At 34.4% G+C, this 14,760-nt stretch overlaps 1 protein-coding gene across 1 annotated transcript in view; it reads left to right on the top strand.

The window, feature by feature from the left end:
- LOC120636675 (protein apterous-like) overlaps nucleotides 1-14,760 on the top strand; it is a 104,327-nt gene that overhangs the window by 61,711 nt on the left and 27,856 nt on the right. The window contains exons 3-4 of the mRNA XM_039908241.1: nucleotides 3,277-3,450; nucleotides 3,932-4,188. Of these exons, the coding sequence (XP_039764175.1) occupies nucleotides 3,277-3,450; nucleotides 3,932-4,188 (431 nt within the window). The remainder of the gene's footprint in view (nucleotides 1-3,276; nucleotides 3,451-3,931; nucleotides 4,189-14,760) is intronic.

Raw genomic sequence — 14,760 nt, 5'->3', positions numbered from 1 at the left:
CTTCTTAGACCTGTGTAATAACTGCATGCTATATAGGACCATTATCCTTAACCCGTACTCTATTCGTCTGTAATCACGCCTAAACCACTTACAGATTTCACATTAATTCGTCAAAGAGATAGATTGCATCCTGGGGAAGGACATAAGTAAGGTAGGCCGGGAAATGATTTAAACGGGATTTAAGAAAAACCGAAGCAATCCCCAACTTGGTCGCGGGAAACAGTAAAATGTTTTAACACTTTACATACTAAACATATTACTATAATAATATTTACAACTAATATTTAATATTATAATGGAAGCGGAATTATAGCCCAGTTGGTAGGACTTCGACTTCCCTTTTGGGGGCGCGAGTTCGAATCTCAGCACGCACTTCTAACTTTTCTAAGTTATCTGCGTGCGCAATTAAAATATCATTTTATTCAGCAGTGAAAGAAAATATCGAGAGGGAACCTGAATAACCTTTTTTTTTATACAGAGAAAATGCCTGATGCATAGCACTCCGTGGGGGAAACGGAGTAGTTAGGAGACTTGCACCCACTAAAAACTCTGTGTGTTCCTCGATAGACTTATAAGGCAGAGCACGGGGTTCACTTGCGTATTCACCGCACTGAGGGAACCTGCATACCTGAGAGTTCTCCATAATGTGCTCAAACGTGTGTGGAGTCCGCTAATCGGCACTGAGCCAGCGCAGTGGACTACGGTCTTAACCCCTTCTCATTTTGGGAGGAGACCATGCCATGTAGTGGGCCAGTGATGAGTTGATATGATGATGTTTCATGTAGGCATCTTCTTAGACCAGGATACGTTTAGAACGATTATTACTAGCAGATTTAGGATTAAATTAATATATATTATCATATATTCAACACTATTTTCTGTCAAATATATCTATAATATCTAATTATTTAGTGTCGAAATTTCAAGTCACTACAAAGGAACAATCGTCTAACAACAATAGAGTTTTTTTATGTTTCTAGGTATTGAATGTGCCTTCTGTACGTACATTTCTATATAATACATATTGTAATACATATTTGTATGTTTATACATATTAAGTCAGTTGCCTGTGAACACGCCTTTAATTCTACGTTATTTCACATGCTACCACATATCTATGGGCTCATGGTTCAAATTCCCGTTTCCCCGACGCGCGATTGATTACATTCAATGAAAGTGTTTCGCGATTCATTAATAAAAAGGTATGGTTAATGATCGACAAATGGGAAAATGTTAAATTAAGCTACCACAGTATTTTTGTGATGAAAATGAAATTATTTATTAAAAATGATTACAATTTTATTAATGAACTTAAAATACGTTGCAGACTTAAAGCGCGTTCCTGTTAATTTTGCGGTAAACCGATATTGCTCCGTTTGTTAAAATGAAATAAGTTTATTTCGAATTCAACTTTCCTAACAATTTGTTGATTTCAATTCGAATTATTCTGAATTAAGCTATCGGTTACGTAGCGTAAATAGATATATATATATATTGGCATACTTATGTGGATTATATGGCAGCACAAAGTACTTGCCTTTATTTTTAAACAATTTTATTGCTAAATTAGCGATTCTACGCGACTTCAGCCGTTGCTCCGGCACCTATGCCCTTTAGACCGGAACACAGCTTTGCAACAATGCTGCTTAGCGGCAGAAATATACAGGGTGGTATTACTATCCCGGACGAACTTTGTCACAAAAAGCTCTACTCTACTACAAGAAGACTACGAACCTAATATACAAGTATATTTTCCATACTAATTACAAACCAAGGTGTTGCCCGTCCGGTTTATTGTTTCCCATTTTCTTGCTGTAAGTCCGTCCTACAAAGGTTGCCTGTAATAGATTGCTGCAAGCAATCCGGCTTTGCACAATGTTTACTTTTTCTTTTCCTGTATGTTATGCGTGCAATTAAGTATTTCATCATCATCTTCTTCGTCCTCTTCTTTTCCTACAACTCTCCTCAAGAATTGGCTAACGCATGAGAAATGGATTTTTCAAATCAGACTGGTAGTTCCATAGACTAGCGTGTTCTAAAAATAGTAGGTACCTATTAAATTATTTACATTGAAAATCGAAGAGATTGATCGTATTTTATCCCCGGCTTTTCGACATTAGGTCGCTTTCCTTTCTAAACGATTTATTACACACAAATTTAGTTTTTGCTGTTGACTTATCTGTCCCTCGAAATAGTTAGTTCGCCAGACGCCGGAGAAACACGACATCAAAATAAATTACTACCGAGAATACTTTGTGAATTAATTTACTTTCGATAGTTGTGATGATTTTGTTTTAAAATGTCGTTCTTTCTGTACCACCCGGCCACCCGTGCCATCCTCGGTCCTTAGCGTAAAATATGCCAAAAATATAATCGGTTCGTATATCCGGCTAGTGGTAGCTTGATTCCACACATTGCCACGATGCAAACCTTGATTGAGCAAAACCACTGTTTCTTGAATGGGAACCACATTATTTGAAAAATATTATTAGTTTTTTCTGCAGCAATTTATTACATTTAAACCTATTACGGCTCGGGATATATCTCGCTGATAGACAAACGGACGGACAGACGGGCAGGGCGAAGTCTTGGTAACCCCCCTCTTGCCTCTTGGTTGGTTCCTTTCGGGTTCGAAATCCTAAACACTAAAAAATAATAAAATACGGCCTTGTAGAAAGTATGTTACCTACATACTGTTATGCTACATAGTGTTAAGAGTATTCGGGTTTCCATCAAGAAATTCTCAGCACGAGGACAACATTGACCCGCAGTAAATTAATGTTTGAAAAGCATGTTAACCGCAAACCATACCGATTCAACACCAACTCGGCTGAAATTCAGCATTAATGTGGCATTTGAGTTAATAAACCATCTTGTCAATATGTTTGGTGCCCGTAGTATACGATAAGTTGTACACACGTTGCCTACGCGACACACACTTCCAACAACACTTTATAACACATGACATAAAGGAGACAATGGTAATTTCGGTCCAAGTTAATATCACTAACATATAGTTATAGAAAACGTTAAAAATGACGAGGGAACAGCTTCGAGAGTCGAAGATCTAAATCCCTGTTTCCCAGAGCGCCTTAAAGGAGTGAGCGCCTAAGAGGAAATATTAATTCTAGAAGTACGGCATCCTCGCGAAGAAATCCCGGACAGGAGACTACGCCTCAATAAGTGCCTGCTTCGAGTAGACAGATCCACTCAGTATATTATTCTTCAGAATACCTATCTATTAATTAAAATTGATTATTTTTCTTCTTGTTATAGGTTGTATGGCTCAAAACGTTGTGCGAGGTGCAACACGCCCATTTCTGCGTCGGAACTGGTGATGAGAGCTCGTGACTTAGTTTTTCACGTACACTGCTTCTCCTGCGCACTCTGTAGCACACGACTTACCAAGGGTGATACGTTCGGCATTCGAAACTCGGCTGTTTATTGCAGGTTAGTACAAGGTTTTTTTAATTATGTAGAATAGAAGCGTACTTAATATTTTTGATCCTAGCTTAGTAATATCCAGGCCAAGCTAGGGTAAAGTATATAAAATCGCAAGATATTTTATATACTAAACTAGCTTGTCAAATAAGTCAGTTATATATCTAAACCATTTATACACACACAAAAAATAATCATCAAAATCGGTTCAGTTGGATAGGTGTTCATTGACATTCACTCGTACAAAAGAATTGAAATTTCAATGATTTCTATTGAAAGTTATTCGAAGTGACAAGTATTGGGTTTTACCTATCGTACTGCTAGTAAAACACAAAAATAAAATAACCCCAGCCATTTTCGAGTGTTTGCGAGCACGGCAGTTCATTTTTATATACATACCTTAAATTATTTATATGCCCTTCTATCCTCACCGCACTTATGAATAATATTTTTTTAAAACGTAGTATGATTCACGTGAATGTTATTGCAGGCTGCATTACGAAACGATGCCGGACTACGGTCCCCACATGGCAGTCCCGGGTCCCCCACAAATGTGCCCGGGCCCCTACGTGGGGCCACCACCAGGCCCTCACTATCCCGCGTACCCTTCGCCTGAGTTTGGGCGAGTAGAACCTGATGTTCCTAAAGGCCCTTTTTTCAACGGGACATCGGCACCACCACCACGACAAAAAGGTCGACCGAGAAAAAAGAAACCAAAGGACCAAGACATCATGTCAGCAAATCTTGGTGAGTGAGGCTAACAAATTCTAGTCGCCTTCGCGAAGATTTTAATCTTCTAATATTTAAAATTTACAATAATTGAATGGCATTATTGTACAATATTATAATTTTAAATCTAATATAATTTATTTTAATTAAATAAAATATTTGAATATTGGATTTTAATATATCAATAGGTAATTATAAAATCGCGTTGTTGTACAATTTTATATTAACTGGTAAATTTTATCTGTGTATATAGTCGTACCTAAGTTTCTTAATTCGTTTCTATTACCTTCAAATATTAATGCACAATTTGTGAGGTAAAAATGGGCTGTACTTGTATGAAGAGGTGTGCAAATTGACGCCACAGAATGCATGTTTATGACTTAAATATTAATGAAGCGCTGTCCTTGAATTGTCAATGAATTTAATTTCTTAATTTACTGTTACAAAACCTATGTAAAAAACTGAATGATATACCTACTTTAGTCTGAGAGGAAGCATACACTTAAACTAGTTACCATTAGGAATTCTTTTCGTGATCGTATTACACTATCATGGTCTATAAAACTATTATTATATATTTGTAAAAAAACGACATCTGAAATACCTACATGATTTTATTAACAAAACGTTCATAAGCATGAGTAACTTTATGTTGAACAGTTGTGTGTAAAACAAGTTTTTTTTCCATCTATTGCATAGTATTTTCAAATACGTATTAGTTATAACTGTCATTATTTTAACTTCTTTAAATTTATCTCTCAGTAACTCTCTCGGACCCATAATAAATAAGCGAATACATTTTCCGTGTTCTTTACGAGCGTGCTGATTGTGGCTGTCATCGCAGTCCATTTCGTAAAGGAGTCCCGATACAAATTTTGGTCTCCGTTTGCCGACAAAACGGTTACAATTTTATTAACACATTAAAGTCAAAACTGCACTTACCTCGTGAGATTAGGTATCGGAGGCAACTTCCCGTGTATGAGTTTTATAAAAAGAGAATATTTTGCCTTTTTCGAGATATCGAAACCAGTCTGTTTATCTTACCGACAGCATTCGTTCAACTGACTCTATATGCCGTAAGTTTCATCTCAATTTGAAATTAGAACGTTGCGTGTTTTTATTCACCGATGAAAGAAAGCTGTATTGCCATAAATATAAAAAAATCATAGATATGTCAAAACAAACGAAAACATTAATAAGTTTTAATAAAAAAAGAGTTATAAATTAACAGTTAAAAAAAAAATATTGCTAGAACTAGTAGTTGTTATTTTAACGATTAACGATAATGTGCTAATTTTTATTCATTACGTTTTAACAGCTTATTGATATACTTAATAGATAAGAAAGTGTCATTTTTTTATTAACTATACCTTATAGTGTAGTTTAAAAGGCGCCTTTCAAGCGACAGGGGTCAGTTAAGCTGTTATAGTAAATTTATAAGTATTATGTATCGTCTGTCAGCCACAGTTACGATTCTTGCTGAACCGTATAGGTAGTTTGGCTCCATCGCGAATCTCCCTGAAAGTGCAGTGTGCTGCTAAATGAGGTTCAATGAACTCAAACTTAGAAATTATTAGCGAACTGCTTCGGCTTCGTACGGGTGCAATATGGATATTTATATGGGGTAGTTTATAATATTATTATTTACATAAGGCTGTATAAAATGCCTTGGTATGTAAATTTGATGTATCTCGTAAAGCTTAGCCAGCGTTTTCAATGTAAGCACACAAAAATATAGATAGGTAGGTATAATATACATATTCCTTTCTCTTTAATAACTCTATCTTTTGCTGAAAACTGCATTGAAATCTGGCCATACGGGGGCGATACGTGATTTGAGCAAGAGTATTGTCAGCCGATCAGAAAATTTTACGATTGACACGTTTTCGCTGACATTCTACGTAAAGTAGAATACAGGGATAATAAATATAATAAAACAGTGTAGGTTAGGTTTAGGTTTACCTGTACGTAAATAGTAAATCAATATCGTTATTGGTAAAAGATAAACCTGTGTATAAATCTACATATTATTTTAAAAAACTTGGATAGAAGCAGGTGTTAATTTACGGAATTGAATGATGTATTATAAAAATGTTGCTAAATTTTTACAATATAAAAATAATAATTCGCAGATTAAAATATTGTATTATGGTTTTTTTATAACACTTGTTGCACTTAATATGTGATGATAAAGGCCGCTTATGGAGTAATTCGCGCCACATTGATGTTCAAAGTACTGGGTTAGTTTTAATACCACGAACAGGTCCCAGTCGCCCAGAGCGTTCGCGTGCCCGAAGCGATCCGAAGTTCATCATACTCGGCACATTTCAATGAACCGAATATCTTTGTTAGGTGATTCAGTCACTGCAGCCGTATAATTATATACATACGATGCACAGGCGCTTATTTTGACTACAAGTGTGTTTTATATTTTACTAGGTAGCTTGTAGTGTAGAGACCATTGGTTTTCTAAGGAACACTATCTCGTTAGTAAAGTAGTTTTTGCTTGCCTATAAATGCCATGATCTAGTGGTTATTAAGTATGAGTTTTTAATCTTAGTTCCTGGATTCGAAGTCGAGTAGGGCCAAAAATTATAGTGTGAGTTCACTGTAGAAGTAACAACTGATATGAATTGTTGTAACTGTAGGCATTATTGATTTTAATTTGAAAAAAAAATAACTAGAACAACCGCCGCGTTGATCTAAAAGTAAGCTTTTCCACTGTAGATTTCAATAAACTATTCCAGTAAATCATAGTATTTAATCGCTGAGGCTGAGGTTGCTCAGGCCATATTATGGCAAGCAAGTATTTGAATTTATAAAAGAAAATGGATGAAATTGGCCTCGCTATCATAATCCTAATATTTAAGCCAGTTCTCTCTTAAAAGAGAGGAATTTAAGGCTTAGCTCTTCACGGTGTTCAATGCAGTTTGGCGGGTTTTTAAGATTATTAATCACATGTAAGTGATAACAGCCGAGGCCGATGCGTCGACTTAACGCGCACTCTGAGGCTGAGATCTGTAAAGAGCGCTTAGCATTACTAAGTTACTTCAGACTTACAAAACAGTTAAAATGAGACAAACTTTAGTGTCTGACAATAGTCTGTCTCGTTTAAAAGCTAACTCTGACGGAAAAATGTCAAAGTACCTACTCTATCAATCTTAGAATAATAAATAGTTCCTGGGATCTTGTATTGAAAACACATATTTTCTAACTTTTGGACGGTACTGTGAATTTCTTGAAAGAAACCTACATTATGTAGCCATCCTACATAATGTAGGTAGTTAAGCAGGCATTTGCTATTCTGTAGCTGAAATCTATTGGAAACTAGGGTGACAATTATATCTTACATTTACACGTCCTATTTCTATGAGATAGGACGAGGCAAGGGTAGGCATTTTATTATATACATTAACTATATCTCTTAGCTCAACAGGAATAGTATCTTAAATTATGTAACAATATAACAATATTTTTTCTTTAGAAAACCTAGATAAAAAATAACAGGTCATATTCCAAGTTCATGCATCCAAAGGAATAAATGTTTTTTTTTTTTTCAAATTATGGCAACACCATTGACACTCATAAATAAGGTTATCATTACATTTAAGCCATTAAATATTCTTGGTTAAATTACCGTGCTTTCAATATACATCGATTTCTACTTCCGAGCAACGGTATGGTGAAAGGGACGTATTAATATTGAGCTTAAATATTTACAAGCGGTCAGATATATTTATCACTTATAAAATCTTAATAATCAGGAGTCAAAAAGGAAGTCCTATTAAAAAGACACATCTTAGAAGAATTAATAACACCAAATAGATAATAGTAAGTAGAACACAAATTTTTGATCTGATTCTTCCCATTTAAATTTTTGAATTTTTGATTGATTGAACAGTTGCAGTCTCTACCTACTTACGAGTATAATGTGAAGTGTTAATTCGAGACGAACATCTAGTTATTTTAAAAATATAATACGATCTTTAATGCGTGCAGCGCGTATCGTATTTTATAGACGTAAATGATTCTATACGTAACCGGAGGGTGCCGGCACCCCATGCAAAATGAAGCTGAAACACGAAGCCTGACTCCCATTTCATGTATTCCATAAATATTAAACCGGATAGGGGCGGCGTTTCATCTTACATTATGTGTATTTGGAGAAATAAAGCGGTTGTAGTTACATTTTTCCACAACTGGAAAATGTTTGTGTGATGAACATAAGTGTTTTTCATTCAGTGTCTGGGTGTTTATCTGTATATTATAAGTATTTATGTATATTATTCATAAAAATATTCATCAGTCATCTTAGTATCCATAACACAAGCTACGCTTACTTTGGGGCTAGATGGCGATGTGTGTATTGTCGTAGTATATTTATTTATAACGTACGCAATTTCAGTGTGTAAATTACGCGAGTGTGTTGTAATTCTTAACAAATGACTTGACTTACTTAACATAAATGAGCTTTCTGGTTTATAAATAATTTCAGAATAAACTAATACTTATTTAAATAAATAAATAAGTAAATATTTTATTATTATGAAAACTTATATTTTTATAAAACCAGATTAACGATAGTCTAGTTTTATAGAAGGATAAAGAATTCTCATTAATGAGATATCGATCCCCGGCGGGGAACAATCGGGAATTTATAATTTGAGGAGGTTGGAGGCTTTGAGGTATTTAATACAACTGCCATATCCGCTATCTCTACTGAGCTATCTTTAAGACTACATCATCACTTACCATCAGGTGAAATTGCAGTCAAGAGCTTACTTGTGACGGAATAAAGAACAGAAAAATATTCAAGGCAAGCCACTGCCTGCTAGTAATATTGTAAAAGTTTTTTAGTTAACGAGTATCGGTGATCGCATAAATAGATAAAATATTCAAAGTAAAGAATATTTTTTGCGAATTTTATGAATATTTAGACTTGAATGCAAACCTCATACAATTTTACAGCCGTCTCTTTGACTATCAACTTAAGCCTTCATTAGGAGCCGGCGCAAACTTTTCGAACCAAGCAAACTTTTTGTAACTCACCACTTGAATTCTTTGCTCATTTCTTTATGTAAAAAAGTAGAATATTTTTGTAAATTAATTAATTTGATAAATAATAGTATACTACCGTCATCTTCAGTCTATTCATGTTATATTTTCTCATAAGATCTTTTTTATATTACTGTGTCTGTTTGTTTGTTTGTTACCTGTGTTCAGCTCAAATATTGCCCCGATTTTAATCTAATTTGACTTGTATGTAGCTTGCTGCATCCTGGAAATGGACATAGGGTGTTAAGATAAATATAAATCCCGGAAATTGTACTGGTAAAAGCTACTTGCGGCATTTGTTACCCCAAGGTGATTTTTTTTTGCAAAAATAGCTTGCATCCTAGAGAAGGTCATAGGGTACATTTTATATAATAAAATGTTCAAGCGGGATTCTTATAATCCCAAAATAAACGCGAACAAAGTCTTCAAGATTTTCCAATATCTTGGGGGAGAAACATGTTGATGATAGATGAAAATGATGTACTATATAGATATGAAGTAATTATTAGGAAATTAATTGCTACGGAAAAGTCCGCTAAGAAGTATCTAACTATCATATTTAAGTCGCACTAGCAGATTATGTCTTCTAAAATTTAATTAGATCGATCGATTTGTATCTCAGTATTAATTCTTATTCGAATGAATAGTTTTATAACGAAGGGTTTTTTACATAGCAGCAAAAACCTTTTTAATTTCTTCTAATTGGACATTTAAGTACGAAGTTATTGCGAGAGTAAGAAAATGAAGGACTACACCTAAACAGTAAAACAGTTCTTTTCTAGCTACAGTTAATTGAAAACGTTAGTTAAAAAGTGCATCCGATTTATATACAAGAATAAAAAATTGTAAGATGTATATAATTAATACATATAAACATAAATACAATTTTATTTTATCTCTTCCTATTTGAGTCAACTAAGAGTAGGTACGATTTTGTCTCTTTATATAACGGTTAGGTACTATAAGAGATAAAAGCTGAAATCGAAGTAAATTAAATTCTCTTTCAAACCACTCAAAGTGGGTACTATCAAATTCCAAATTCATTTAGGCCTATTTTATAAGCACTTTTGAAACGTCAAGTCAGTCTGTTTGTAGTGACTCTACCACCGGTCCGGAAGGCAGATTCCACCGAGAAGAGCCGGAAAGAAACTCGGCAGATTGCTGTTCTTACATAATTTTATGGTTTAACAATCTTTAGAATTTGTCTGTTTTGTGAGAGATGAGAGCGGAGTGCCCGGCTTCCAAGCAGCCTTGTCGTTACGAAATTCATCAATTCTGTTGTAACCACGATTGGTCAAATGTGTTTTAATATATTGTTTTAACTTAGGTTAAGTTAGATCTAATATTACCTTCGGTATCATGTTATAAAAGCATATACCCATCCCCACAAAGAATTTCAATACTTTTCTCAGACGATATGCAAATATCACTAATTTATGTCCGTTTCTAGTTAGTTGATTGTTTATATCGACTTTTTGTTTATATTTACTAATGTTAAGATGATATTATTATAAATATATTGCGAGGCTACAGAAGTATACCTATTCCTTTAAAGTTGGCACGAAGGGATTCGCCAGATCTGAGTTTATATACATATCTATTTAATGACCCCAGTTACCATTGCTAACCGAGAAAAATTTTCAATTTTTGTTGTTGCCAATGCCAGATAGGTATCTCCTAAATAAACTGTTCCTGTCTTGTCCAAAAACTAAAACAAACGCGGACAAACGAAACAGCTAGTTTAAAATTAACTTACTTGTACTGCATCGTATCTATTTAGAATATTAAAAGTTATAGAATATATTGTACCATAATTAACATGCTTATTATATGGTTATTCGTCTTTATACATATGTTCCTATGTATGTATGTCATGTCATGTATATCGGTGAGTATTTGTAGTAAAACAAGTTAAGATTGCCAAATTAAACTTATTAATATTCGTTTATATATCCGTACCTATATCAATTATATTTATTAAGTTCTTACTTGTACCTACTTGTTTATCATCATATTTGTCATGGCATAATTTTGCCCATGTCATTTGTGATATAGTTGAATAGCAACCATCATTTAAAATCCACAAGAAGTGAAGATACACTGAAATATTTTTATATGAGTCCATATATTATGTAAATAATGTATTTGTCGCTTTATATACTATACTTTTGCGCGTCATGGCAAGTAAGCTAATTTGGTTATAATCAGTTGGAAAACTCGATATTTTTACTATATAACCTTTTTCAAATCAAATGAATATAGTTTATATAAATATACCTATAAATACTTCTACCTACTTATATGTAAATAAATTGAGCAATTACATATAATTTTGCGCAGGCCAATTATTTTACGACACTTCATTGCTTATCGGTGGGATGTTCCGTATGAAATGGTCAGACCGGTCTGGGTTTTGGTCAGGTGGGTTTTTGCTAGATCGGCCATTTTCGTGGACCGGGGCCGGTTTGTTCTCGGCCCTTTTTGCTTGCCATATCAATTATAAGGGAACTTGGACTTGCGTAACGTTCTGACAGACCTACGCCGCGGCGGGAGCACACGCATTCGTATTTGGACTAAATCATATAATATGCCTATGTGCTTATACACACCTTAAATTTCCTGCTTTCTCTTTGCAGTTATAATTTTTTTTTCACTGCTTTAGTTATAGATGCTAAAATGAACACTTCGGATGCAAAGAAAATATACCGTATTGTAAATACCACAAGGTTTATCTGAGTAGGTAGGTACCATTGCCTGGTTATAAAAAGATTACCTGATTTCCAAGTTATTTAATAATAATGATATACTCCAGTACCTACTCCAGTTAGATGATATTTCCGAAAACAAATGACGTTTCTGGGACTAAGGTTGTTTTGTTCAGTTAATATGCCTTACAATTATATGTGAACCATGTATGTTATAGATTTTTTTATGTACAAGAGTTTTATTTGGTATGGTTATACCGGTTTCAACATATTTATTTCATTTTACTGGCTCTAAAATTAATTTAATTGCTTAGGTACATTTATCTTTTTAACGAAATAGTGTAGTTTATAAACAAAAGCGTAGAGTACACGCACGGAGTTCGTGATGCGGAGGTGGAAACTGGGCGTGACGGCTCCCACACTGCATAGCTTATCTTCATAACATTATTTATGTGTAGGTACAGATTTAACCCATAAGCTATGGTTTGCTAGGTGAGTGTTTCCACCACATAGCGGCTGTAATGTAGCGTTGAGTAAAGTCACGGAAACGTTGTCTAAAATAACAAGATGACGCAGTTGCGAAGAGTTTAATACCAGATTACCTTTAAATAACAGTGCCGCCATGTGCATAACGTACTTATTTACCATGCAGAATAGTTTACCAACTTTTTCCCACAAACGTTGCAAAATGAGTACATAATCAACAAGAGAAATGAGGATATGAAATTCTATTATAATATATTGTAAGGATTTAGCAAAACATTAGCTATAGCAACGATAGAATTTTTTATGCAACGCTACACTATGACGGCCGTGTTCACGCCGCCGTAACACCGCTATGTGTGGGTACGGCAGTTGAAAACCGTAACTTATGTTTGCATTATACCTATCTTCTACATGACGTTTGTTTTGAACACAACAGCCGTGTTGTTGTCGCGCAAGTACAAGTACCATATACACATATATGAAAGTACAAATACAGTAGGTATATGCACATGTCTTTTGTAATGATTTCCGCTGTGTAGATTGGCTTGCAGCGATTCGCATTTTAACATCGTCTCGAAGCTATAATATAGGTACGAAATATATCTCAAGCGAATATTGTAAAACAAAACAGAAGCTTAGGCGATTATATTTATTTGACTTACTTATTGTAACAGAACTAAAGCTGGGGGATTATTTTTTAGTTTGTTTGACCGTGCTTATCTTTTGAGTTATTAGCCAGATTGTAGAAATCTTTTGCATTCGATAGTTCAACTCAATAGGTAATTTAACATCACTTAAGTACGTTGCGACGCAGTGGGTCTAGGAATATTGTGTAGAATAGCAGATGTAAGTTTACGCGGAAGAAGTCGCGGGGCACGGATAGTGGTTTAGCGACAAATATCGTCACGAAAAACAAATACAAAGTAGTTTTATTTTACGAAACAATCTGAAAACTGTTATGATTAATTCAATAAATATTGGGACAAAGGTGCATATACATACACCTACACGTCTATCTTATTAATTGAGGCATATTAAGATAAGCTGTGAAAATCGAGAAATATATTTTTATAAACAACATAAACACCCAACAAGAACTTGGCAACGATAAATTTAACTTTTTTACTCTTTTCTCGGAACGGAATTTAAATCTACTCGGAAAATGTACAAAAATATTTCGAGAACAATTATTTGGCGGTGCACTGAACTTAACTCATACACATAATTATAATTACATTTTTCGTTCGACGTCAACAAGAACCAGTCAGCTCGCTTTAACTTTTCGAGCGGTGTGACCATAAATTAAGCACTAACGGGCGGACAAAAAATAACGCTTCCTACTTCAATAACGGGAGCGAAGTAAATTATATGTCGTAATGAAGTTGTCGCATCTGCTGCATCGGGTCACATGGTATCACCTTTACCTTTTTTCTTTTGTTTTAGTAGTTCTACCAGTCGGTTCCCTCGATGCACCGCCATAAATTTTGTATGGCCACATCTAAGGGCACTGGTGATTTATTTCCTGCCAAAATATGTGCCCGGTATATTTTTTTTAATTTCTTTTCGGCACCGGACATTTCGAGTAGCGTCCGACGATTATACAGATATGGTGGTCGCGTTCCGCGGCCGACGGTAGTTGGATTTAAAAAAGAAAAGGATTTTTATTTTTACTCAAACAAAAAGCTGTTTGGATACTTTCAAAGTTTTCCAGGGTTCTTCGTTTTATTTTGATAAAAGATAACGCCATCACGAAAGTTGTGAACGGTGCTTGGTATAGGTAAAATACGATTTTTATACTGAAATGCGATGTGTTTTAACAAATTCTGTTTCTTATCACCTTAGTCTAATAGTATTCCACCTTTAGGTATCGTTTTGCTATCCTATAGGGTACAAAGGTTTAGAGCTTAGACTTTAACGATTATTATAATTATCACGTCATGTTAAGGAGAAAAACCTGGAGAGACTAATTCTTCGATGATCCGTAGTCCAACTTTTTATTCACTAGACCAACGATGCATTTTATTTTACACCGATTGCGAGAATATGTTATCTATTTATTAAACTACGCTAGAATACTTTTAGAAATTTTGCGATAAGTAATTTAAAAGGACAAGAAAGCGGTCAGTTTTATATAAAGTTAAAAAACTTATAATAAAAACCGAATTAATATATACTGTTTGTAAACAAAATTAGATAATTATTAATTACATATGATTGTAAACTATGAAATATTTAGCATAAATTTATTAAAACTGTCAGCAAGACGATAGGTATCTACCTACCTAGTTATCAATGTTAATACTTGTAACACATTTGGAAGGCAATGTAGTGTAATTATTTAGTT

Source organism: Pararge aegeria, chromosome Z (genome assembly GCF_905163445.1).
Source record: "Pararge aegeria chromosome Z, ilParAegt1.1, whole genome shotgun sequence".
In the NCBI taxonomy this organism is placed as follows: Eukaryota; Metazoa; Arthropoda; class Insecta; order Lepidoptera; family Nymphalidae; genus Pararge; species Pararge aegeria.
The sequence above is the reverse complement of the archived record's forward strand: the minus strand, read 5'-3'. Positions and strand labels throughout refer to the sequence as shown.